This window comes from Hirundo rustica, unplaced genomic scaffold, assembly GCF_015227805.2.
Source record: "Hirundo rustica isolate bHirRus1 unplaced genomic scaffold, bHirRus1.pri.v3 scaffold_202_arrow_ctg1, whole genome shotgun sequence".
NCBI classification, from domain to species: domain Eukaryota; kingdom Metazoa; phylum Chordata; class Aves; order Passeriformes; family Hirundinidae; genus Hirundo; species Hirundo rustica.
In genome coordinates this window covers 40,395-67,114 of record NW_026690268.1, presented here as the reverse complement: position 1 = coordinate 67,114, position 26,720 = coordinate 40,395, and the positions used below count along the sequence as shown (strand labels likewise).

General features: G+C 46.1%; 1 protein-coding gene across 1 annotated transcript; it reads right to left on the bottom strand.

Moving 5' to 3' along the window:
* Positions 1-20,955: 20,955 nt before the first annotated feature.
* On the bottom strand, positions 20,956-25,991 carry LOC120747788 (zinc finger protein 239-like). The gene is made up of 3 exons (XM_040053829.2): positions 25,910-25,991; positions 22,728-22,810; positions 20,956-22,541 (listed from the first exon to the last, which is right to left on the bottom strand). Exons 2-3 carry the CDS (start codon positions 22,747-22,749, stop codon positions 21,535-21,537), a joined length of 1,029 nt encoding a protein of 342 aa, XP_039909763.1. The 5' UTR covers positions 22,750-22,810; positions 25,910-25,991; the 3' UTR covers positions 20,956-21,534.
* Positions 25,992-26,720: the final 729 nt, after the last annotated feature.

Sequence of the window (26,720 nt, the reverse complement as noted above, 5' to 3'; positions counted from 1 at the left end):
CTTCTCTGCTCCTCCCCTGCTCTCCTGTTGTTCCACAGCTGTTGCTCTTGTTCTGCTGCTGCTGCCAAATGTCCCCAGGTGCTGTGCCCACTCGTGTGTTCATCTGTGACACTGCAGTGCCTCCTGGGGACATTGTGACACTGTGGGCACTCATGGGACTATAGGGGCCCTGTGACACTCTCCAGGGTCTTGCAGAATCCAGAAGCCCCTTTGGGGCCATGGGCCCTCATGGAACCATGAGGAGACTGTGAAACTGTGAGGCTTCATAGAATCATCCATTGTGATACCTCAGGGTCTCATGGTTCCCAGGAATCATTGTGACACTGCAGGACTAGATGGAACCAAGGGGACATTGACCCTGGAGTTCATGGACAGTGACCCTGGAGTTCATGGAAATGAGGGGATGCCATGACACTCTAGTGACACATCCTACAAGAGACACCAACCCCTCTAGTAGCTGACAACACAGTGCCTCCTGTGAGGTGGGAGCAGAGATATCTTTTGCTCCATCATGGTTCTCAGAGCCCGTCCAACCAGGTCAGGAATATTTCCAGGAATGGGGCATCCACCGGCTCTCTGGGAAACCTGTGCCAGTGTTTCAGCACTCTCAGCATCCAGAATTTCTTCCTTTTGTCCAGTCTGAACTTATCCTGTTTTAGTTGAAAATCATATCTCTTTCTCCAGTTGCAACAGGCCCTACTAAAACATTTCTCCCCATGTTTCCTGTGAGGTGCCTTGAAGACTTGCAAGGTCACTCTGGAGTCTCCCCATGGCCTTTTCTGCTCCAGGCTGAACCGCCCCAAATCTCCCAGCCTGCCTTTGTCACTTGTTTGGCATGCTCTAACACTCGAAGCATCTTAGCCTCCCCTGCAACTGCTCCATGTAGTCAGTGTCTTTCCTGTGCTGAGGACTATGTTGTAAATTTTTTATACAGAAGTGCCTGTCAATCAAAGAGGGGAAGTACCTCATTCCTGGAATGCTGGTAGGGACAGTTTCTGCACAGCTCAGACACAGCCCCAAGGGAGGCAGCAACATTCCCATGATGTCGCTGAAGCTGCAAGGCCAATCTGACTGCACTGAGAGCCTCTGTGCATGTCCAGCTCATTTTCCCTGGGCTGTTAGCACATGGTCAGTGGCTGTCAAGTGCCATACCCCTGCCTGGCAGTGATTTCCAAGCAAGTCTGGACCTCTTCTTGGTCAATGTTCTACAATTAGGACCCTGCAGACACTTCCTCAATTCCATTCCAAGACCACGTCAGCACACCAATGAAGTCACGCTACTTCTCCATTTGGTCAAGAATTTCCCCAGGGGAACACTGTGGTCTCTCATCTGTGGGGCACTCAACAGTAAAATCTTCCTGGGCCCTGCTACTCCCCAAGAAATTATCCTCCAAGAAGCTACTGTGCAAGAAACTCTTCCCCAAGAAATTACTGTGCAAGAAACAACTGTGCAAGAAACAACTGTGCAAGAAACTACTACCAAGAATCTCCTCCTCAAGAAGCTACTGCCCAAGAAACTACCCACAAAGAAATTTCTGGGCAAGAAACCATTGGGTAAGAAGCTACTGGGCAAAAAACTACTCCCCAAGAAACTACTGGACAAGAAACTACTGCCCAAAGATGATATTGGGCAAGAAACAACTAGGTAAGAAACTATTGCACATAAAAATATTCTGCAAAAAAATACTGGGCAAGAAACTACTCCCTGACAAGCTAATCCACAAGAAACTACTGGGAAACAAACTACTTCCCAAACAACTATTCCGCAAAAATTGACTCCCCATAGAGCTACTTCCCAAGAAACTACTCCACGAGAAACAACTGGGCAAGAACCTACTGGGAAAGAAAGTACTCCTCATAGAACTACTGGGCAAGAAAGTATTCTTCAAAAAACCAACCCCCAAGAAACTACTGGGCAAGAAGCTACTTCCCAAGAAACTGCTCCCCAGCAAACTATTCCCCAAGAATCTACCCCACAAGAACCTACTCCCCAAGAAAACACTCCCTAAGAAACTATGCCCCAAGAAGCTACTCCCCAAGAAACTACTAGGCAAGAAACTCTTCCCCGAGAAACAACTGGGCAAGAAATTTCTCTGCAAGAAACTACTAGGAAAGAAACTTCCCCCCAAGAAACTACTAGGCAAGAAACTGCTCCCCTGGAAAATATCCCCCAAGAAGATACTGGGCAGGAAACTACTTCCAAAAAGACTAATTCCCAAGAAGCTCCCCAACAAGAATCTACAGGGCAAGAAACTTCTCCTTAAGATAAGATTTGGCAAGAAATTATTAGGTAAGAAGTTATGGGGCAAAAAACTATTCCCTAAGAGACTACACCCCAGGAAACTACTCCCCAAGAAGTACTGGGCAAGAAATTACTCCCGAAGAAACTACTGGGCAAGAAACTACTGGGCAAAAATCCAACTGTAGGAGAATCTCATCCAGTGCTGGAAAAGAGACTTAAGTTACTGCACTAGCTTCTTTGTGTGCTGGAAAAACAGAAAATGAACAGGGCTTGTGCACAGAGCAAAGTGACAAAGCACAAGCACACAACTCGAAAGCTGAGTGCAGTCAGTGTTCTCTAGACAAAATGCAGCTTTTAGTTCTTTAGAGCTCTGACATGGAAAAGTAGAAAATAGCCAGCAATGTCTTTGCTCTGGCTGCTGCAGACACGGAAAACTCCAGCTGTAGCAGAATCGCATCAAGAGCTGGAAGAAGGCCAGAAAGTTGCTCCAGTATCATCTTTGCTAGCTGAGGAAACAGAAAATGAACATGACTTTTGCATGGAGCAAAGAGACAAAGCACATAAAGTGAGAGCTGAGTGAAGTCTGCTCTCTCTGCAAAACAGGGCTTTTAGTTCAGACCAGCTCTGTAAAAGTCTTTCCAGCTCTCTTTACAGAGCTGGCAAGAACTGAAGAGCTTTAAAGCTCTTACAGAACCAAAAAGAGCTGTAAAGCTCATGCTGCTGCAGACACAAAAAACTCCAGCTGTAGTAGAAGCTCATCCAGGGCTGGAAAATGCAGGTAAGTTGCTTCAGTAGCTTATTTGCTTCATGGGAAAACAGAAAACCAATTGGGCTTGTGGACTGAACAAAGCGACAAGCACAAGCACACAAATGGAGAGCTGAGCACAGCATTCTTGCTGCAAAATGAAGCTCGTCTCTCTTTGCAGCCCTGCCATGGAAATAGAGCAACTAGCAATCAGCGCCTATGCTCTTGCTGCTGCAGACATGGAAAACACACACTGGATCACCTGCAAATCCTAGAGTACAGAAAGTAGCAGGAAATATGATGCAGTAGTAGGCCCCCAAAAGGAAAGCTTTCCTTTTAGGAAAGGGAATGAAATCTTGAAAACAGAGAACAAAGTATAACAAACACTCAGGAAAAAAAGATATGATGAGAAAGAGTGTGAATGAAAACAACTGAGAAAATTTGGAACCGGAGGGATTGAGACCAAATGAACTGAGATGAAATGAAGGGGAGAGAAAAAAAAACAATACCTCCAAAGTACTCCTATTCAAATGCTGAAATCAGGCAAGAAAGGTAAATAAAATAAGGAGTGGAAAAGAGATTGAAGACATGCACATTTAAAATGAAAAAGGGAAAATTTTGAAAGCACGTTTAAAGCAAAAAATGAATGGGATCACAAGAAGTGCAGGGAAAGGGAAGGAAGCCTGCCCAATTATTTCTTCAATGAAATCTTGAAAAGAGAGAACAAAGTCTAACAAACAATCAGGAAAGGAGATATGATGAGAAAAATTGCGAATGACAACAATACAAAAAATTTGGAACTGGATGGATTGAGACCAAATGGACTGAGATGAAATGAGGGGCATTGAAAGGGATGAATACCTGCCAAAATTATTCCTATTCAAATGCTGACATCAGGCAAGGAAGGTCAGTGAAAAAGGAGAGGAAAAGGAATTGAAGACAAGAAATTGTAAAATGAAAAATGAAAAATTTTGAAAGCAGGTGAAAAGAAAAAATGTATAGGATGACCAGAAGTGCAGGGGAAGGGATGGAAGCTTGCCCAATTAATATTCAATGAAATCTTGAAAAGAGAGGACAAAGTCTAACAAACTATCCAAAAAGGAGATATGATGAGAAAAATTGCAAATGAAACAAGGGAGAAAATTTGGAACTGGAGGGATTGGGATTAAATGGACTGGTGTGAAACAAGGGGCACTGAAAAGGACCAACACTTGCCAAAAGTACTCCAATTCAAATGCTGAAATCATGCAGGACATTTAAATATAAGAAGGAGAGGAAAAGGAATTAAAGACATGCAAGTTTAAAAGGAAAACGGAGAAATTGTGACAGGAAGTGAAACGCAAAAAGTGAATGGGATTACAGGAAGTGTAAGGAAAGGGTGAGAAGCTTGCCCAATTAATCTTCAATGAAATCTTGAAATCAGAGAACAAAGTCCAACAAATGCTCAGGAAAGGAGATATGATGGGAAACAATGAGAATGGAAACAACCAAGAAAATTTGGAACTGGAGGGATTGAGACCAAATGGACTGAGATGAAATGAGGGGCAGTGAAACAGAACAACACTTGCCAAAATTACTCCAATTCAAATGCTGAAACCAGGCAAGAAAGTTAACCATAAGAAGGAGTGGGAAATTAATTGAAGACATGAAAGCTTAGAAGGAGAAAAGAAAAATTTTGAAAGCAAGTGAAAAGCAAAGAGAGAATGGGACATGAAGAAGTGCAGGGAAAGGGATGGAAGCTTGCCCAATTAATATTCAATGAAATCTTGAAAACAGTGAGCAAAATATAACAAATACACAGAAAAGGAGATATGATGGGAAAAATTGCAAATGGAAACAACCGAGAAAATTTGGAACCACACGGATTGGGACCAAATGGACTGAGATGAAATGAGGGGCATGAAAAGGACCAACACTTGCCAAAAGTACTCCAATTCAAATGCTGACATCAGGCAAGAAGGTAAAGAAAAGAAGGAGAGGAAAAGAGATTGAAGACATGCAACCTTAAAATGAAAAGGAGAAAATTTTGAAAGCACGTGAAAAGCAAAGAGAGAATGGGACATGAAGTGCAGAGAAAGGGACAGAAATCTGCCCATTAATCTTCATTGAAATTGCAAGATTTCATTCCCTCTCCCAAAAGGAAACTCTTCTTTTCAGGAGAGCAAATGAAATCTTGAAAACAGAGAACAAAGTCAAACAAACACTCAAGAGAAGAGATATGTTGAGAGACATTGTGCATGAAAACAACCGACAAAATAAGGCCCCAAAGGGATTGAGACTAAATTGACAGGGATGAAATGAGGGGCACTGAAAATGACTAGTTCTTGCCAAAATTACTCCAATTCAAATGCTGGCATCAGGCAAGAAAGGTAGATAAAAAAGGAGAGGAAAAGGAATTGAAGACATGCCAGCTTAAAAAGAAAAATGGAAAATTTTGAAAGCACGTGAAAAGCAAAAAATGGATAGGATGACCAGAAGTGCAAGGGAAGGGATGTAAGCTTGCCCAATTAATATTCAATGAAATCTTGAAAAGAGAGGACAAAGTCTAACAAACTATCTGAAAAAGAGATATGATGAGAAAAATTGCAAATGGAAACAACTGAGAAAATATGGAACCACACGGATCAGGACCAAACAGACTGAGATGAAATGAGGAACAATGAAAAGGATCAACACATTCCAAAAGTACTCTTATTCAAATGCTGCACTCAGGCAACGAAGGTAAAGAAAAGAAGGAGAGGAAAAGAAATTGACGACATGCAAGATTAATATGAAAAAGGGAAAATTCTGAAAGCACGTGAAAAGTAAAAAGTGAATGGGATGACAAAAAGTGCAGGGAAAGGGATGGAAGCTTGCCCAATTAATCTTCATTGAAATCTTGAAAAGAGAGAACAAAGACTAACAAATGCTCAGGAAAGAAGATATGAGAAACAGTGCAAATGAAAAAATTGAGAAAATATGGAACCAGATAGATTGAGACAAATGGACTGAGATGAAATGAGGTGCAGTGAAAAGGACCAACACTTTCCCAAATTGCTGTGATTAAATTCTGCAATCAAGTAAGACAGGTCAATTAAAGAAGGAATGGAAAAGAGATTGAAGACATGCACATTTAAAATGTAAAAGGGAAAATTGTGAAAGCACGTGAAAAGCAAAAAGTGGATGGGATTCCAAGAAGTGCAGGGAAGGAGATGGAAGCCTGCCCAATTAATCTTCATTGAAATCTTGAAAAAAGAGAACAAAGTCTATCAAACGCTCAGGAAAGGAGATATGATGAGAAAGAGTGCGAATGAAAACAACGGAGGAAATCTGGAACTGGAGGGGTTGAGACCAAATGGACTGAGATGAAATGAGGGGCAGTGAAAAGACCAAACACTTGCCAAAAATACTGCAATTCAAATGCTGCAATCAGGCAGAAAATATAAATAAAAGGAGAGGAAATCAAATAGAAAACATGCAAGTTTAAAACTCAAAAGGGAAAATTTTGAAAGCACATGAAAAGCAAAAGTGAATGGGATGACCGGAAGTACAGGGAAAGGATGGAGAATCTGCTCAATTAATCTTCATTGAAATCATGAAAACAGACAATAAAGTCTAACAAACACACAGGAAAGGAAATATGATGAAAACCATTGTGAATGAAAACAACCAAGAAAATTTTGAACTGGATGGATTGAGACCAAATGGACTGAGATGAAAAGAGGGGCAGTGAAAAGGACCAATACTTGCCAAAAATGCACCAATTCAAATGCTGAAACCAGGCAAGAAATGTAAATAAAAGGAGAGGAAAAGAGATTGAAGACATGAAAGCTTAAAATGAAAAATGGAAAATTTTGAAAGCTCGTGAAAAGCAAAGAGTAAATGGAATGACAAGAAGTGCAGGGAAGGAGATGGAAGCCTGCTGAATTAATGTTCATTGAAATTGCAAAATTTCATTCCCTTCCCTGAAAGTAAAGTCTTCCTTTCGGGAAAGGGAATGAAATCTTGAAAACGGAGAACAAAGTCAAACACTCAGGAAAGGAGATATGATGAAAAACAGTGCGAATGAAAACAACCGAGAAAATTTGGAACCGGACGGATTGAGACCAAATGGACTGAGATGAAAAGAGGGGCAGTGAAATGGATCAACCCTTGCCAAAAATATGCCAATTCAAATGCTGCAATCAGACAAGAGAGGGAAATAAAAGAAGGAGAGGAAAAGAGATTGAAGACATGCAAGCTGAAAATGAGAAAGAGAAAATTATGAAAGCTCATGAAAAGCAAAGAGTGAATGGGATGACAAGAAGTGCAGGAAGATGGATGGAAGCCTGCCAAATTAATCTTCACTGAAATCTCGAAAAAAAAGAACTAAGACTAACAAACCCTCAAGACTATAGATATGACAAGAAACTGCGAATGAAAACAATTGAGAAAATTTGGAAACGGAAGGATTGAGACCAAATGGACTAAGATGAAATGAGGGGCACTAAAAATGACCAGTGCTTGCCAAAAATGCAACAATTCAATTACTGCAATCAGGGAAGAAAGGGAAATAAAAGAAGGAGTGGAAAAGGAATTGGAGACCTGCAAGCTAAAAACAAATATAGAAAAATTTTGAAAGCTCATGAAAAGCAAAGAGTGAATGGGATGACAAGTGCAGGGAAGGAGATGGATGCCCAATTAATCTTCATTGAGATCTTGAAAACAGAGAACAAAATCTAATAAACACGCAAGAAAGGAGATATGGTGAGAAACAGTGCAAATGAAAAATTCTGAGAAAATTTGGTAATGGAGGGATTGAGACCAAATGGACTGAGATGAAAAGAGGGGCAGCAAAAAGGACCAACACTTTTGAAAAGTACTCCAATTCAAATACTGAAATCAGGGAAGAATGGTAAATAAAAGAAGGAGTGGAAAAGAGATTGAAGACATGCAAACTTAACATGAAAAAGGGAACATTTTGAAAGCACGTGAAAAGAAAAATATGAATGGAGTGACATATAGTGCAGGGAAGGAGATGGAAGCCTGCCCAATTAATCTGCAATGAAATCTTGAAAACCAAGAACCAATTCTAACAAATACTCCTGAAAGTAGATATGACTGGAAACAGGGCGAATAAAAACAACCAAGAAAATTTGGAACCGGAGGGATTGAGACCAAATGGACAGAGGTGAAATGAGGGGCAGCGAAAAGGACCAAGGCTTTCCCAAAGAACTCCAATTCAAATGCTGAAATCAGGCATGAAATTTAAATAAATGAGAAGTGGAAAAGAGATTGAAGACATGCACATTTAAAATGAAAAAGGGAAAATTTTGAAAGCAAGTGAAAAGCAAAAGGTGACTTGGATGACAAGAAGTGCAGGGAAAGGGACGGAATCCTGACCAATTAATCCTCCTTAAAATAGCCAAATTCCATTCCAATTCCCAAAAGGAAAGTCTTCCTTTTGGGAACCAGAATGAAATCTTGAAAACAGAGAACACAGTCTAACAAACGCTCAGGAAAGGAGATATGATAAGAAAGAGTGCAGATGAATACGACTGAGAAAATTTGCAACCAGAGTGATTGAGCCCAAAAGGACTGACATGAAATGAGGGGCAGTGAAAAGGACCAACACTTGCCAGAAATGTGCCAATTCATATGCTGAAATCAGGCAAGAAATGTAAATAAAAGAAGGATAAGTAAAGAAATTGAAGAAATGAAAGTTTAAAATGAAAAAAGGAATATTCTGAAATACGTGAAAACATAAAGTGAATGAGATGGCAAGAAGTACAGTGTTGTAGCACATTTTTTGGGTTTATATTGTATTTAATTTTTTTATTGGGTTTGTAATAGTTTCTTCTGTACCACCCTGTTCCCTTGGAGGTTTGTCCCTGCTCCTTCTCCCCGCCCATCCTCCCACACTGGAATGTAACCCAACTCTGTTCCACTCCCACCTTATCCCTGACTGGGCAGTGGCTTGTCCTTGCCTCTAGCCCCTTCCCCCTGGGTAAAAGCCATGGGACCACGTGGGAAAAATCTCTCTCGCTCTTGGGAATGGGATGGGGATGGGGACTGGACTGAGCTCTGGGCTCTGCGGGAGCAGGACCCCAGAATAAAGCCGTGATTCCCCCGGACCAAGGGCAGACTCTTTCCTTTTGCCAATGACAGACACCTGCTCTCTCTAAATAAAAAAGTTTGCAGCCCCTGGGATCTTTAAGGACCTGAAGGGAATAATTCCTTCTGGCGTGGTTTCTCTCCCGAGCTAGCCAAGGCAAAAACAGAGCAGGAGCTCTGAGGGAGAGAGAGCCACATCAGTGCAGGGAAAGGGACAGAACCTGCCCAATTAAGATTCATTAAAATCACAAGATTCCATTCCATTTCCTGAAAGGAAGAACGGGAATGAAATGTAGAAAACAGAGAACAAACCCTAACAAACGCTCAGGAAAGGAGATACGATGATAAACACTGGGAATGAAAAAACCCGAGAATTTTTGGAATTGGAGTGATTGAGACCACAAGGACTGAGATGAAATGAGGGGCAGTAAAAAGGACCCACACTTGCCAGAAGTACTCCTATTCAAATGCTGACATCAGGCAAGAAAGGTAGATAAAAACGGTGAGGTAAAAGAATTGAAGACAAGCAGTTGTAAAATGAAAGTAGGGAAAATTTTGAAAGCACGTGAAAAGCAAAAAGTGTATGGGATGACCAGAAGTGGAGGGAAAGGTATTGAAGCCTGCTGAATTAATCTTCAATGAAATGTTGAAGAGACAGAACATTGTGAGTGAACACAACTGAGGAAAATTTGGAACTGGAGAGATAGAGATCAAATGCACTGGAATGAAACGAGGGACATTGAAAAGGACAAGCACTTGCAAAAGTACTTGAATTCAAATTTGGAAATTAGGCAAGAAAGTTAAATATAAGAAGAAGAAGAAAAGAAATTGAAGACATGCCATCTTAAAAAGAAAAAGGGGAAATTTTGAAAGCATGTGAAAAGCAAAGAGTGAATGGGATGACAAAAAGCTCAGGGAAAGGATGGAAGCCAGCCCTATTAATCTTCAAGGAAATCTTGAAAAGAGATAACTAAGACGAATAAACACTCAGGAACTGAGGTAGGCCTGTGTCCTGGTGCTGCAGGCCCTTGCCCAGAGGCTCTCCCAGCCAGCACTGCCCCTGCTCTTCCCTGCTCTGGGCCACAAGCTGCAAGTTCATTTGCTCCCTGGGCCACCGGCTGAGCCCCAAGCCAGGGCCGGGGCCTTTCCCCAGAGCTCTGCAGCCACTGCAATGCTCACAGCTCCGAGGCTGCAGCAGCTCCAGGAGCCTTTGCACACCGCTCCCGCGGATGCCCAGGCTGCCACTCTTGGCCTGTCTGTGCAGGGCAGGGGCCTGCACTCCATGATCCTGGTGCCTCCCTCCCAGCTCAGCCTTGGTGTCTCCTCCAGGTGCTGCCAGAGCTCTTGGGGCCGGGCCAGGAGTGGCACAGCCCCAGCGCTCCCCTCTCGGGGACATCACCGTGCTGGCAGCTCCAAGGTTCCCCTCTCAGTGACACCACAGCTGGGGGCAGCTCCAATGTTCCATGCCTTGGAGACGCTCCAAGGGAAGCGTCCAGAGCCACACCCAGTCGTGAAACTGACCAGGACAACCCCACAGCCGACGCCGTCCTGCCGGGGACACACTGAGGGGATCTCCTTCCCCTTCCCTCTGGCACGGAGGCAAATCCCATCCTCTCCTTGTCCTTCCTCCCCCAGACAAGGAGCTGAGCATGGAGACCAGGGAGGAGAAATCCCCACAGCAGATCCTCGTGGAAGAGGCCGTTTTGAGCGGCTCCACGGTGCAGGAATCCGACAGGGAGGAACAGCCCCTGAGATTCCGCAGGAGGAGGGGCTGCAAAAGCAGATCATGAGGATCTGAGGAGGAAAGAGCCACCCTGTGCCAAGAAAGTGGTTGGAGATTGAGCCAGAGCTCAGACCTGTTGGTCCATGAGCAGCTTCATGATGGGGACAGTCCCTACAAGTGATTAGAGTGTTGTAGGAGCTTCAGCAAGAGGTTCATCCTGATTTGTCACCACAGGATTCACACTAGAGAACAACCCCACAAGTGTGGGGAATGTGGGAAGAGCTTCAGGAAGAGCTCCAGCCTGATCTGCCACCAGAGGATCCACACTGGGGAACGGCATTACAAATGTGGGGAATGTGGGATGAGCTTCAGAAGCAGCTTCAACCTGACCCAGCACCAGAACATCCACACTGGGGAGAAGCTGTACAAGTGTGGGGAATGTGGCAAAAGTTTCAGCCAGAGCTCCAGCCTTATTGTCCACCAAACGATCCACACCAGGGAGAAGCCCTACAAATGTTCCAAGTGTGGGGAGGGATTTCGGATCAGCAGCAGTCTCCTCCTTCACCAGCGGATTCACAGAGAGAGGCCCTTCCACTGCCCTGACTGTGGGCAGGGCTTCAAGCAGAACTCCACCCTCGTCAGGCACCAGCACAGGCACAGCAGGGAGAGGCCCTATGAGTGTCCCCAGTGTGGGAAGAGCTTCTCACAGGGCTCAGCCTTGATCCAACACCAAGAGAGACACCTCTAAGGGAAGCCCTGTGAGTGCCCCCAGTGCAGGAAGAGCTTTGTGTGCTGCTCCAGCTGCATCCCCCACTGGAGGACCCGCGTTGTGCCCTGGTGACCCACACTCCCTGTGATCCGTGTTGGGAAGACACCTGGCTGCTGATCCTTTTGGTTTGGCCTTCATTTTCTTCTGATTCATCTTCATCCCTTAAAAACAGCCAGAACAGGGTTGAAAAGAAAGAAATTGACCAAAGATGTCTAGATCCCACCATTACACAGGTATTTGAGGGGGAATTTAGGATTTGGGGCCATATTCTGCAGGATTTGTGTCTTCTTGGGGGATTTGATGCAGTGTTCTCCATCTCTTTGCAATCCAAAAGCCAGGAGGGATCAATCTGTCACCTCAAAACCACTCAAATCCCACTCTGAACAACTCAATTTTAACTCAAAAGGGCTGAATCCCACTGTAATGTGAGGAGGTGGTGGGTAGGGTGACAGAAACCATGACTCGAGACCTCTTGATCATGAGACAAACAGCACATTTTATTGTTCAGAAATCCCTTATGCAGGAGGTTCAAAACTGCCGGTTCCAGACACTCGTAGGTCTGGGTCTCAGCCCTGCCCAGCTCCTTGACCAGCGATATGTCAGCTCTCTGCACTGCCTGTGACTGGTTGAGGTGTCTGCACGAGCTCTCCCATTCACCTTGGGACTTCTGGAACAAGCCAGGTCAGCCGAGTTGGGTCTGCTAGGACCACATTTATCTTGTCTAGCTAATAGGTGAGCTACGACAAATCACTCTTTCAGTTATAATTAAAAAATTAAGTGTTCTTTGTTATCCTTCTTGCAGGCACCTTGCAGGTAGGACGACAAAGACAGTATGAATTTAATTTGAATGAGGCTTTTTACTCACTTTGATAAACTCATCTTTCCTAGCCAGTGATGTGTCTCATGTATTGTTGGAGCTGCAGCATCCATGTCTAGGAGGTGTTGGGTGAAATCCACCAATATCACAATTTGCCAGGCTAGCGTGTCACAGGTTAATTGCTCAGAAGTTACAAGTTCCAACTTAACACTAGAAAACAGTAAACAATTTTACTTAAAATCATTTCAATCAAAACACACACCTTTCTGCCTCTGATGTCTCCCAAAGGTTTGGATCCAGGAGTTTACATAAGGTGGTGGGTAAATTGTCTTCCTACTGACAATCTTTTACTTAGAAAAACAGAAGAACATGAGAGCAGCCAAGACTCTTGAGGGGGGTGTACACCCACCCCACACCTTTTCACCTTTCTTTGTTGAACAATTAGAACAGGAACAAAATGTGTGTTTTGGAGCAAAAGGAATCAGGTGAAACTTTAAACTGCCCATATGTTTTACTATCACTCAGGGTCTGCTGCTGCTGCAGGGCCTCTTTATCACAGTGAGGGCTTGAAGAGCCTCTTCTGGATGAGGCTTTTCATGTTTATCTGAGAGGAAAGAAGGTTTAACTCCTGTTAGCTGAATCAGTGCAAGTGACTTGCTTTTAGTTTTAGAAATTTTCTGTTGACTTTAAGAGGAGTTGGCAGGAGTGACATCTGAAAGGTGGCTGTTAGTAATTTTTAGGATGAAAATGCTCTGTTGAAATGCTGTAACTGAAATGGTAGGATTTTTGGAAGAGAAAAATAAATATCTTGATGCTTGCCTTTTTCTTTGGAGGGTAAAACCAGCATGTAAATGATTATGAGTTTTATGCAGAAGAAATTGTTAAATTAAACCAAGTTTTTTAATATCACATAGCATTATATTGTAACTTCAATGCACACCTGAGAAGAAGAGATTTTACTACAATTAGGACTAAACTGTTGAGAGTATTTACAAACAGTGTTAGAACGGATATTAGTTTTAACGATGACTATTTGTTGTGTCCGATTGTTGAAAGCATAATTTTGTGGTGAGTCCTTTCTGGGTTTTTTCTGACTGTTGATCATCTGCATTCCCAGGGGCAGTGGGCTGTGGCAGGCGTGGCTGGGAGGGACGCCCGCCGCTCCCCGCGGCCATCCTGCCCATGCTCTGCTCTCCGGTCCCGGTGTGGGGGGCGCGGCGCTGCTCGGGGCCCCCTCAGGATGGGGTTACTCGTGGGAAGCGGAGAATAAGGACTTTACAATTAGAAATTGTACAGCAGGTATGTTTTCTGTCCAGCTGGGACACACGGGGGGATGTCTCCTCCAAACCGTGCGTACCTGGTCAGAGCAAGGTCCAGGTTTAAATACACATTGATCCCACAAACCCACACCTCCCCACCCGCCCATTCCCCGCCTTCTCTCGCTTTGTATTCTAATTAGCTGTCACAGCTCCTGGTGCTCCTGAGCTGGGCTCTTGGGAGGAAGGCCGATGTCTTCCTTAGGTTGTTCTTTCCTTCTGGGCAGGTGCCGTGGAGGTTTGGCTCTTTTTCAGGTCACTTTGCTCTTGCCAAAAATTAGGAGCTTGATTTTGCTGGATTCAAGCCACAAAGTTCTGCTTTGTCTATTTGTGACAAATCCCTAGGTCCCGCTTTGCTGAGTTTCAACATTATACATCTTACCTGTATGACTTCTACTCAGTAACTACCTAACAACCAGGCTTAATAGCGAATCTTCTATGTGTTCTCAGTACAAGCTGTTTCTCTACTTCTACAAAATCACCAAAAGCTGCTTCTAAAATCTTGTATTTTTATATTCATAAACATCCTCCATATCACGTGTAGTTAGGTTTTTCTCTAGTACAGTATCAGCGTACGAGGGCCCGCAGCAGACGGGAGTTGGGGCTGTTGTAGGAGCGGTGGCAGTGGCTGGTAGGGCTTTCCCAGCTTACAAGATGTTGGCCACGCTTTACCGGGTGAATTTTGCTGTGGTGGGGGAGGCAGGGAACACGGTGCCGCTTCTGTTCTGCTTTGTAGTTGCCTGAGGCTTCGCACGCTCCCCTCTCTTGCCGTCTCTGTCGCTGCTGCTGCGCTTTCGCAGAGGCTGGGCTGAGAGGGGGCACGCCGCTAGGAAGGGTCTCCCCGGCCCCGACCACCCGCCCCACTCGGCTCTGGCTGAGGCCACATGGTGCGGGGCAGCAACAGCATTTTGGGATATTGTCAGGGTCCCCTCTAGGGTTATATGGATCAGGGGAGCAAGGGCTGTCTTGTGGTTCTCCCTCCCCAGCCCAGGCACTTACAGGCTCTCTCTGGCTGCACAGAAGGGGTCGATGTGCTTACCAGGTGAAATCGTTTTAGTTTAAACTGGGTGGAAACACTAATTATGTTGTGGCTTTATATTTGCTGATTTCAATTTTCTTGGCTAATGCACCATTTATGTAGTTGTTTTAGTGTTTACTAGAATTATTTATTCTTTCCTGTGAGATATGATTAGGAGAAAAGCAAAGCAGGCTCAAACTTAAGAGGTATAAAGACAAGTTTATTAACACACACTAAATAGAAAAACAAGATCAAATGAAACTTTCAAGATACTCCTGCCTTCCCCTACAAACTGTTAGCTTTCTTACAAACAATGCAAAGAGACAAAACTTAGAACTCTAGGTTAGTCCTACTTCTAAAAATAGTCTTTCATTCAGTCTTTTGAGAGAGAGAAGTTTTCCTTATTTGTTTTTGTAACTTTCTACAAGAGAAACAGTCTGCTTGTGGCTTCCACTTCCCACAAAAGCAGCCCACTCAGGAACTTGTGCACCTGTGGACCTCCTGTATCACATAGCCTTTTCCATGACTACATATAGGCCATGGACTCACTAATATTGGGGTGCCACATTTTAAACATGCACAACATTTGGCCATTTCTTTCTCTGAGCAGAGTTAGAACTTTAAAAGCTTCATCTGTGTCAGGGAAGAGTTAAATTTGCTCAGGCCTGCGGTGCTCACATGCTCTCTGCTGAGCTGCAGGCTGTAGAGATGCAAAGCCCTTGGCGGATGTTTTCCTTTCCACTCCTCGGTCTCATTTAGGGCGGCTCAGCTCAGAGTTGCTGTGAAGCTGCAGGCTTTCTTTGTCTGCTGCTAGCTGCCCCTAGGCCTGGTCATGGCTTGGCTGCTGCCGAGCTGCAGCCTCCCCTCTCCCCACCATCAGCCGGGGGGGAGAAAGGGGGCTCAGCCGGCCCGGGCCGCTCCACGGGCAGGCAGCGGCTCCCAGAGACCCAAGGGCAGCGGGGCCTGGGCCAGGCCCTCCTCTGCTGCCCACGACCTTATCTGGTGACCGGCCCGGAAGAAAGAGAGCTCCCCGGGCTTCCTGGGCTGATTTTATGCTTCTGTGCCCCAGCGGTGTATCCTTATATTTAATTGGCTCCTCTGGCCATCTATCTTGAAAACCATTCACCAATTGGTTTTTACTATCTGTGCTAAACTAACACAGCCCCTCGTGACTCTCTGTGGACTCTCACAGCCCTCCCTGGCCCCTCAACACCCACAGAGTCCCTCATGGATCCTGGCCTCTCAAAGCATCTCATTGCCCCTCACATCCCCTCATGGCCCCTCACAGGCCCTCATGGCCCCTCACAGCCCCAGGCACAGGGCTGCTCCCAAAGGAGAAGAGACCAGGCCTGCTTGTTCTCCTGCCATTTCCATCTGTAATAAATACGATAGACCAAATTCAATAAATCAAAATTTAGAATTTTATTGTGAGACAAAATAACAGTCTCCGATAGCCACAATTAAAAGGACAGCGTCGAACCCCGGGGTTTCGGCAGTGGGTGAACACGGTAACACACTCTGTCAGTATGTCACCCCCCAAGTTCACATTTCTAGTCTGAAGCCGTCTCCTTTTATACACTGGATCGCTGAGAGAAAATCGGGGCTCCGAGGTTCCCTCTTCCGAGGCAGCCTCATTAGATATTCATGTTCGGGTTCTGGTGTGGTTGAATGGATTTGCTCTGGAGAACAATGTCCTTAATGGCTGTGTCCAGGTGTGGTGTAGAGATGTTAATGTTGGGAGGAGACGGATGAGATATCGATCTGATGTAATCATTCGGTTCTCCGGGTTCTCCATCTCCCTTTTCCATTGTCTTTGTTCTCCTTTTAACGATTCCCGGCAGAGGTGTCCTTGTGTCCCTTTTCGTGTAATTCTTAGCATAGTTTCTCGTGTCCCTCCTGTGTAATCTCTGGCAAAGGAAATTCCTTGTACCCCTCTCCGTGCAGCTTTAGTCTCAGTTAACCCATAGTATACTTGATTAGAAATAAAACTTATATTTACAGGGGGTGAATTACATCTTATATCTTTTAACATGAATTAACTTTAGGACATATATCACAGATCATTAGTCATTCAAAGAGTGAGTGGAAAAGATGAGCGAGTGTATTTTATTCAACCGCTATTAATAGATGTGGGGGACAGGTTTGAAATACATGAATTCCTGTTTGTTCCTAATTGTGATTGTAATTTACTGGGAAGGGATTTGATGGCTAAAGTGGGAATGCAAACTAGTAGTGTAAAAAATGACACAGTCCAACACTGTGATAGCTTTGTGTAAAATGTCCGAGAAGGCTTATGCTGAAATAAATCCAGAAGTGTAGGCAGCCCCAGGAAAATAGGGAAAACTAGACATAGAGCCTCTCCAAATTACTTTGAAACAACCAGGACAAGTAGTGTCTAAAAAGCAATACCCTCTTTCAGGGGAGAGAAAGAAGGGGTTACAGCCTGTCCCTGAGTCCCTGCTAAAGGAAGGTCTTTTTAGGGCCGTGTAGGTCTCCCTATAACACCCCTATCCTGCCAGTTAAGAAACCAGATGGAACCTACAGAATGGTGCAGGATTTAAGAATAATCAATGAAATTGTCAAATCAAGGCATCCCACAGTTCCGGATCCCTATACAATCCTGAATCAGATCCCTTCTTCACACCAGTATTATTCAGTACTGGACTTAAAGGATGCTTTCTGGGGGTGTCCGATTACAGATGATAGTAAACAGTATTTTGCCTTTGAGTAAGAACAAAAGGAAGAAAAAATGTGTTTATTGATGGGTCTTCAAGGGTGATAGAAGGGAAACGATTTACAGGATACTCTCTCGTGAATAAAAAGCAATTAAATGAAGGGGGGAGGTTACCGCCCACCTGGTCAGCTCAGACAGCAGAGCTGTATGCGCTTGTGAGAGCCTGTGAATTATACCGGGACAAGACAGTGAATGTTTTTACTGATTCTAAATATGCACATAGGGTGATACATGCATTTAAGAAACTATGGGAAGAAAGAGGTTTATTAACCTGCAGGGGAAAGAAGTTAGTTCATGAGAACTTAATCTCTGGCCTATTAGAGGTAGTGAACTTAACCAACGAGGGTAGCAATAATACACGTTATGGGACACCAGGCAGAGTGCTCAGAGCAGGCAATAGGAGCCCAACTGGCTGATAAAGAAGCTCGAAAAGCTGCATTGTCACCAGAAATCTCTAAGATCCTCCCCTTGCTCCCAGTAACTGCATCACTGCCAGAAAAACTGTCTTTTTCACCAGAAGAACTTGAGATAATTAAAAAGAGTAGGGCAGAGGAAAAACAGGGTAATTGGTTTACAAGAGATGGTAAACAGTGGATACCAAAAGCTCAGGCCTTACAGCTATTAAAACAACTCCACGAAGGGAGTCATTGGGGCTCTCGAGGACTGGTAGAAGCGTCCCTCAAAATGTATGCTGCTGTGGGTCTTTTTACCCTGGCAAAGCGAGCTATTGAAGGTTGTTTGATTTGTGAGAAAACCAATAACAGAGTTACAAAGAAACTTGCCAGGGGAGGGAGGCCTTGGGCTGTACATCCCTTCCAGAGATGCCGGGTGGATTTTACCGAAATGCCACGAGTGGCAAGGTTTAAATACCTTCTGGTAATAGTATGTCAGTTAACAGGGTGGCCAGAAGCATTTCCTGCCATTTCAGCAACTACAGGATCAGTTATTAAAGTATTTTTAAAACCAATAATTCCAAGATATGGGATTGTAGAAGCAATAGACTCAGATAGGGGATCTCATTTTACAGGAAAAATTCTTCAAGGAGTTATGACTGCTCTAGGGATAAGATGGAATCTCCACACCCCCTGGCATCCCCAGAGTTCTGGCAGGGTGGAGAGGATGAATGGAGACATAAAGAAACACCTTTTGAAGCTAGTGACAGAAACTAAGATGCCATGGGTACGGCTCTTGCCACTGGCTTTAGCAAGGATAAGGGCTAGACCCAGGGGAGATATTCAATTATCTCCCTTTGAACTGATGTTTAGAATTCCTTACCCTTACAATTCCCAGCCTAGTGGGGGGTAGAGGTAAGTGATGTATATTTAAAGCAATATGTGGCCAGGATACTGTCTCTTGTGAAATCTCTTTGACAGGAAGCTCAGCTGGCACAGACCCTGCCTTTGGACTTTGCTGTTCACATCCCACCAGGAAATTAAGCCCTAGCTAAGGAATAAAAAGAAGCACCACTAGTGGCTAAGTGGCGTGGACCTTTCCAAGTGTTGCTGATCACAGAAACAGCCGTCAAGACAGCAGAACACGGGTGCACCCACCACACTCGGGTCAAGGTCTCTGAGGCCCCGGAGATTTGGACATCTCAGCTGGAAGAGAAGGACGGGAAGCCACGACTGACACTCCGCAGGAGTGGACTGGAGCAGTAGCCAGTGCGTCGACATCAGGGGAAGCCTCGTGTGCCTACCCACAGACTGCCTGCTGAAATGGTTTGTGTGGGCATCCCTCCTCTCAGATCTCCAGTCACTGGGGGCCAATCCTCGCTGTCATTGGTTTCTTTATGTTAAGCTGTTTCTGTGCCTTCGCTCGCCACGGGTGGTGTAGAAGACAACGTGAAAGTGAAAATTAAGTTAGAAAATTAGATTACACCATTAGAATGTTTCTCTTAATAATCTTACCTTTATATTGTCAGTTAAGTTAAGGCCAAAAGTAGGAAAATAATTTTTTAACCTTAGGAGAAGAAGTAGCAAAAACCTTTAACCTTAGCAATTGTTGGGTCTGCGGAGGGCCAGGGGGATCTGACGACTGGCCATGGGTGGCCAGCCCAGTCGAACCCAAATGGTGGGTTAGCACCCTGAGTGAAGTCAATAATGGAACAGGATTTTGCGATGAGGAAGGAAGTCCATGGCGGCTTCATTCCTCTGAAAGAGGCATTTATTGTCTAAATAGAACAGGAGGCGTATATGTAGGAAAAAGTGTCTGCGACTGGACTTTATCTTTGAGTTTAGATTGTTGGACCCCCAACTGCCCTCCTTATGATTGTTCCTGATATCAAGGCAGATAGAATCAAACACACGTTAAGCTCACTAATGGTAGCTGGGTAAGGTGTTCCTTCCATAATCACCAAAAGAATTTTGAAGGCTGTAAAGCAGTGGGAAAGGATAGGGTTTTTGACCCTTTATTTTTAAGCTGCCCCCGAGATAATTCCACAAGTAGGACACATGTTGTTCGTGACTATCAGTAGAAGTGGCAGCACCAGAATGGAACTCAGACCCTTCTTTAATAGGTTCTAGTCCAGCTCCAACAAAACAGATCTGGGATGTAACTGCAAGTAAAAACCTGATGTGAGAGCTTAGAAATGCAATATTCCAACATCAGATAGTATTAGATTATTTATTAGCAGAAGAAAGAGGAGTGTGTGGCAAATTAAATGACTCAAACTGCTGTTTGCAAATAGATGACAATAGAAAAGTAGTAAAACAAATAACAAAAAGAATAAAAGAAGTTAGCTCATGTGCCAGTCCAAACATAAAAAAGATAGAATGGGACATGTTTTCATAGTTACCCGGTGAACTATGAGTTAAACAAATGTTTTTCTTTCCTCTCATATGTTAGAGCAACTCTAATCTTTTTACCACGCATGATCCCTTGCTTAGTACAACTTATTCAACACGTGATCAAAGGGATGCAGGTAGTAGCCAAGCCTACTGATCCAGAGAGAGCTACAAAAGGACAGAAATGGATGTCACTGCAAATAATTGCAAAACCAAAAAAGACCCAAGAACAAAAAATAGTCAATGATAACTAAAATTTGTAAAGACAATTATTAAAAATAAAAGAGGAGGGATTGAGAGGAATGACAAGATTTGTCTTTACAAACAAGCCCTGGGTCTGCTGCTAGATCAAACTAGCACTGAGAGATAAGCGAAACAATGGGAAGGATTCTACTGATTGATGAATGGAAAAGAAGATACTTGCCTTTACAAACAAACCATAAGTTTATAAATGAAATGGAATATTGAAAGATGAAAGCAACAATGGGGAAAAACCCATAAATCCCATAAAAATTAAAAATTAGGGCGATTATATATTAAAAGGGGAATCTTAGGCATTTCGGGAAGTCTGTACCTCTCAAGTACCTCAGCCAATGGGGAAAGAGAGAGGGAAATGCGGCCAGGAAATTATTAGGATAAAAAAGGAGGCTGCGTCCTCCGAAAAACTGAGAGACTGCAGGGGAAATGCCCCATGGCCTCTCCCTTTATTCGAATAAAGTAAAAGGACTCCTCTGTCTCCTTTTTGGACATAAACCTCTGGTGTGCATGGATTAATTTTCCTAACACAACCAGCTGAGAAGGTGGCACACTGAAAACAGAACTGACACTGATTGAAAATGAATGGGACAGAAATCAATAACTCTGAATGTTTGATTTACTATCAAATACATCCCACTCACCCAGCCCCACACAATCCTAATCCCATTGCTCCAAATTTGGATCCCACATCTCCCAATCTCCTTCCAACCCCATCTCACCCTGGAAGCTGTGGATTCGAGTAAATTTGGCATGGGATTGAGTTTTTCTGAGGTGGGAACAAGCCATTTGGGGTGGGATTGAACCCTGTCAGGTAAATTTGAGTTGTTCTCAGTGGGATCAGTGGTTTTGAGGTGACAGACCAATTCTTCTTGGCTTCTGGAGTGCAAAGAGAGGTAGAAGAGAAAAAAATTAAGGCCAAAAAAAGGATAACCAGCCAGGTATCTTCCCAACATGGACCACAGGGAATGTGGGTCACCAGGGCTATCATGCAGTGGGGGATGCAGTTGGAGCAGTGCACAAAGCTCTTCCTGCACTGGGGGCACTCACAGGGCTTCCCTTACTGGTGCCTCAGTTGGTGTTGGGTCATGTGAGACCTCCGTGAAAAGCTCTTCCCACACTGGGGACACTCGTGGGGCTTCTCCCCAGTGTGGATGCGCTGGTGTCTGACGAGGATGGAGTTCTGCGTGAAGCCCTTCCTGCAGTCAAGACAGCGGAAGGGCCTCTCCTCTGTGTGAATCCGCTGGTGCAAGAGGAGATTGGAGCTCGTGTGGAACCTCTTGCTGCATTTATCACACTCATAAGGCCTCTCCCCAGTGTGGGTCCTCTGGTGGCGGATCAGGGCCCAGCTCTGTATGAAGCTCATCCCACATACATCACACTCGTGGGGCCTCTCCCCGGTGTGGATGCGCCTGTGCCGGGTGAGGGTGGAGTTGTGCTTGAAGCCCTTCCTGCAGTCGGGGCAGCGGAAGGGCCACTCCTCTATGTGTGTCTGCTGATGTTCAAGGAGCTTGGAGCTGGTCAGAAACCCCATCCCACACTCAGAACACTTGTAGGGCCTCTCACCAGTGTGGATCCTTTGGTGTACAGTCAGGGAGCTACGGAGCGTGAAGCACTTCCCACATTCCCCACACTTGTATGGCTGTTCCCCAGTGTGGATTCTCTGGTGCTTGGTTAGGCTGGAGCTCTCTCTGAACCTCTTCCCACATTCCCCACACTCGTAGGGCCTCTCCCCAGTGTGGATCCTCTGGTGGCGAAGCAGGTCGCACCGCCAGCTGAAGCTCTTTGCACACCCAAAGCACTTGTGGGGCTTCTCCCCATCATGAAGCTGCTCATGGACCACCAGGTCTGAGCTCTGGCTCCATCTCTGGCCGCCTTCCTGGCACAGGGTGGCTCTTTCCTCCTCAGATCCTCGTGATCTGCTTTTGCAGTCTCTTCTCACAAGGGATCGCCAGGACTTTTCCTCCCCGTTGGATTCCTGCACCGTGGAGCTGCTCAAAACGGCCTCTTCCACGAGGATCTGCCGTGGGGATTTGTCCTCCCTGGTCTCCATGCTCAGCTCCTTGTCTGGGGGAGGAAGGACAAGGAGAGGATGGGATTTGCCTCCGTGCCAGAGGGAAGGGGAAGGAGATCCCCTCAGTGCGTCCCCGGCAGGACGGCGTCGGCTGCGGGGTTGTCCTGCAGCCGGGGGCCGTGCTGGGCTGGGAGATGGAGCAGGAGAGAGGGGGAAAGGGGCACTGACTTCCTCCTCACCTGCCTGGCTGTCCTGGGGCATCTTCCTCTTCCTCACAGCCTCCTCCTCCACCCAGCCAAGGGTTGGGAATTGGAAATCCTGTCTGGGGGGAGAACGAGGGATGAGCACGTTGAGTTTGAAGGTCTCTCTGCCCAAGAGCATCTCTAGAAGTCACTGGGCATCTGGGATCCATAAGAAACAGGCAATTGGGAGTGAGTGGATCTACACTGGGGGCAACTGGGAGTCACTGGGAACATGATGAGAGGGACTGGGATTATTCCAGGGGCAACTGGGATAATACTGTGAGGAACTGGGAACAACTGGAACTTTGATGGAGGAAATTGGGATCATACTGGGATCACAGTGGGAACAGCTGGGCCCATGCTGGGAAGAACTGGGATCACACTGAGGGTGATGGGAATCATACTGGGAAAGACTGGGAGTGGCTGTGAGCAACTGGAATCATGCTGAGAGCAACTGGGATGAAGTGGGAGTGACTGGGAGCATGCAAGGGGTGACTGGGACATACTGGGAGAGACAGGGGGTCACTGGAATCATACTGGAGGCTACTGGGGTCATGCTGGCATTGACAGGGAACAACTGGGAATCACACTGGGTGCCACTGGCATCGCACTGGGAGTGACTGGAATTAGACTGCAAGTGACTGGAATCATACTGGGAGTGACTGGTATAGTACTGGGAGAGACTGGGATCATACTGGAGTCAGACTGGGAGAGACTGGAAAGGTGCTGGCCATGATTGGAACCATACTGGGGGTGACTGGGTGCAATGGATCATACTGGGAGTGACTGAGATTTTAGTGTGACTCACTGGGATCATACTGGAAGTGACTGGAGCCATACTGGGAGTGACTACGGGTCCCACTGGGATCGTCCTGGGAGCCACTGGGATTACAGTGGCTGTGACTGGATCCTCACTGGGGGTTACTGGGAGCTGCTGGGCCCATGGTGGCAGGAAACTGTGAACACACTGGGAGCAACTGGGATCAACTGGAAGGTGCTGGAACCATGCTGAGGGGACTGAGATCACAACTGGGATCATACTGGGAGTGACTGGGAGTAACTGGGAAAGAATGGCATCATTCTCAGGTAACTAGAGCCTTACTGAGGCAACTGGGAGTGACTGGGAATGACTATGAGCATGCTGAGGGCAACTGGGATATACTGGGAGGGTCTGGAACCATACTGGGGGGACTGGAACAACACTGGGAACAGACGGGATCATGCTGGGAATGACTGGGACCACACTCCAGGAAACTGGGAGTGACTGGATCTACACTGGGGGCAACTGGGCATGACTGGGACCATGCTGAGAGGGACTGGGACTATTCCAGGGGCACCTGGGATCACACTGGAAGGAACTGGGAACAACTGGAACTAATGCTGCAGGAAACAGATCATACTGGGATCACAGTGGGAACAGCTGGGCCCATGCTGGGGAGAACTGGGAACACACTGAGGGTGACGGGAATCATACTGGGATTGACTGGGAGTGGCTGTGAGCAACTGGAATCATGCTGAGTGTGGAGTCCCTGCAGCCCCTTGCCATAATACCTAGGGCCTGGCCTTGGCAGGACAGATCATAGAGTCACCTGCCCAGCCTGAGACAGAGAACTTCCCAATGGGGCTCTGTGCACGATGGTTTGCCTCAGTTTCTCCCCTCCCTGATTCCCCTGGCCCTTTGGTTTCTCCTTTCCTCTGTGTCTCCATTGGTTTGGGGTTCCCGGGGACTGGCCCCGTTTTCCCTACAGGACACTGACCTTTCCTGCCCTTTGCTCTGCCCCCGTGCCTCAAGGTCTTTGGCTGCTGAAGCTCACACTTGAGCTGGAGACCGGCACACGTGCTCCCCTTTCCAATCCGGATTCCCCTTGGGCTTCTGGAAATAAACCTGGCTGGAACTGATCCAGTGCAAAGGCCTTCTGGCCTCTCCTTGCTGAGCTGCCCACGTGGCGTGTGTGCATGTGTGAGCTTGACTGCTTCGCCTGAGCTTCCCCAAGCGGCCTTTCCACCGCAGAGGCTTATCGGCTCTGGGCTTCAGCTCCACTCCCAAAAACCACAACGCAACACGCTTTGGCCGAAAATTACCCAAATGGGCCTAAAATCTCCAGGACCTGGACTGAGACCCAGACCAAGATCAGCACCAGAACCGGCACCAGCACCAAGACTGAGACCGACACCGAATCCGAGACCGGCACCGACAGCGGCGCTGCTCTGGGACGGGCACCGAGACCAAGACTGGGACCAGAACTGACACCAGAACTGAGAGCGGCACCGCTGCAGGACCGGGACCAGGACCGGAACCAGTACACCGGAACTGAGACCGGCGCCACAGAGGCACCGGGACCGGGACTGAGACCAAGACCGTAACTGACACCAGAACTGGCACTGGGACCAAGACTGAGACCAAGACCGGCACCGGAACCAGCACCGAGACTGGCACCGCTCCGGGACTGGGACCCAGACTGAGATTGGCACTGGGAGCACTCCGGGACCAAGACTGACACCGCTACCGGCACTGGGACCTGGACTGCGCTGAGATCAAGACTGAGACCGGGACTGAAGCCAGCAAAGAAGTGCACAAAAGTCACCAAAAACACCCCTCAAGAGACCAAAAAGTGGCAGAAAATGGCCCCAAAATGATCAGAAACTGACTAGAAATGTACCCAAAATTACAAAAAAGGCTCAGAATGACACAAAATGGCCCCAAAAGTGAGCCAAAAATCCCTTCAAATTTACTCAAAATGACACCGAATTGCCCCAAATTACCCCATATGACAGAGAACACCACAAAAGTGGCCAAAAGCACCCAAAAGTGACCAAAAATAACTCAAAGTGACAGGAAATACTCACAGGATGGAGGAGAGCCTTGAGGGACACAGAATTCCAAAAATTCAAATCACCCAAAATTGCATCAAAAAAGCAAAAATGGAAAAAAAACCTGAAAAAAGCATCAAAAGAGCTAAAAAAAGGAAAAACCTTGAAAATTCCTCCAAAAATGCCAGCAATATTCCCTAATTTCAAAAAATTCCCCAAACCCAACAAAAAACACCCAGAAAATGGAAAACAAAAATCCAAACAAAGAAACAAGCAACCAAACCCTTGAAATGCCCAGAAATATATTAAATAAATCCCCCGACCGCCCGGAATTCCCAAAATCCCTGAAAATTCCGAGAATTTCCTACACTTGCTCTTGATGAAGGGCTGTAGCAGGCAAGACTTGCTGGTGCTAGCGCTGCTGATCTCCAAGAACTTGAAGAGGAAATCTGGAAAAAAATCCCACGTTTGGACCCAAATTCCCAAGATTTCCTACATTTGGACCTAAAATTCCCCAAATTTCCCATGTTTGGACACAAAATTCCCCCAAAATCCTCCCTAGAGATATGAAAATTCCCACACTTGGACCTGAAATTCCCCAACTTCCTGCATTTGCCCCAAAAATCAAAAAATTTCCCAGTAGAAAACCCAAAATTGCCACATTTCGACCTCAAAATTTCCCCTACAGAGCCCAAAATTCAAAAAAAAATTCCCTTGAAGGATCCCAGAATCTCCTTATAGAGATACTGAGACCCCCCCCAGACCCCCCTGGATCCTTTATTGGCTCCCCCAAACCCCTATAGAGCCTCTAGAGCACCACCAGACCCCACCAAATCCCCCCTAGAGACCCCCGGATCCCCTCTAGAGACCCCCAGGCCCCCCGGACCCTCTATAGATCCCCCATAGATCCCCTATAGCGCCCTCAGACCCTCTCTGGAGACCCCTAGACCCCCCCAAATCCCCCAAAGGGACCCACCGACACCCCCAGACCTCCCCGGAACCGCTAGAGGCTCCCCCAGACCCCTATAGATCCCCAATAGACCCCTCAAACCCACAAAGCCCCTAGAGAGACCCCCCGACCCCATTTAGAGACCCACCCCGAGCCCCTTTACGGACTCCTCTGGACCCTCTAGAGACCCCCCAGACCCCTAGAGAGCCCCTATAGCCCCCCATAAACCC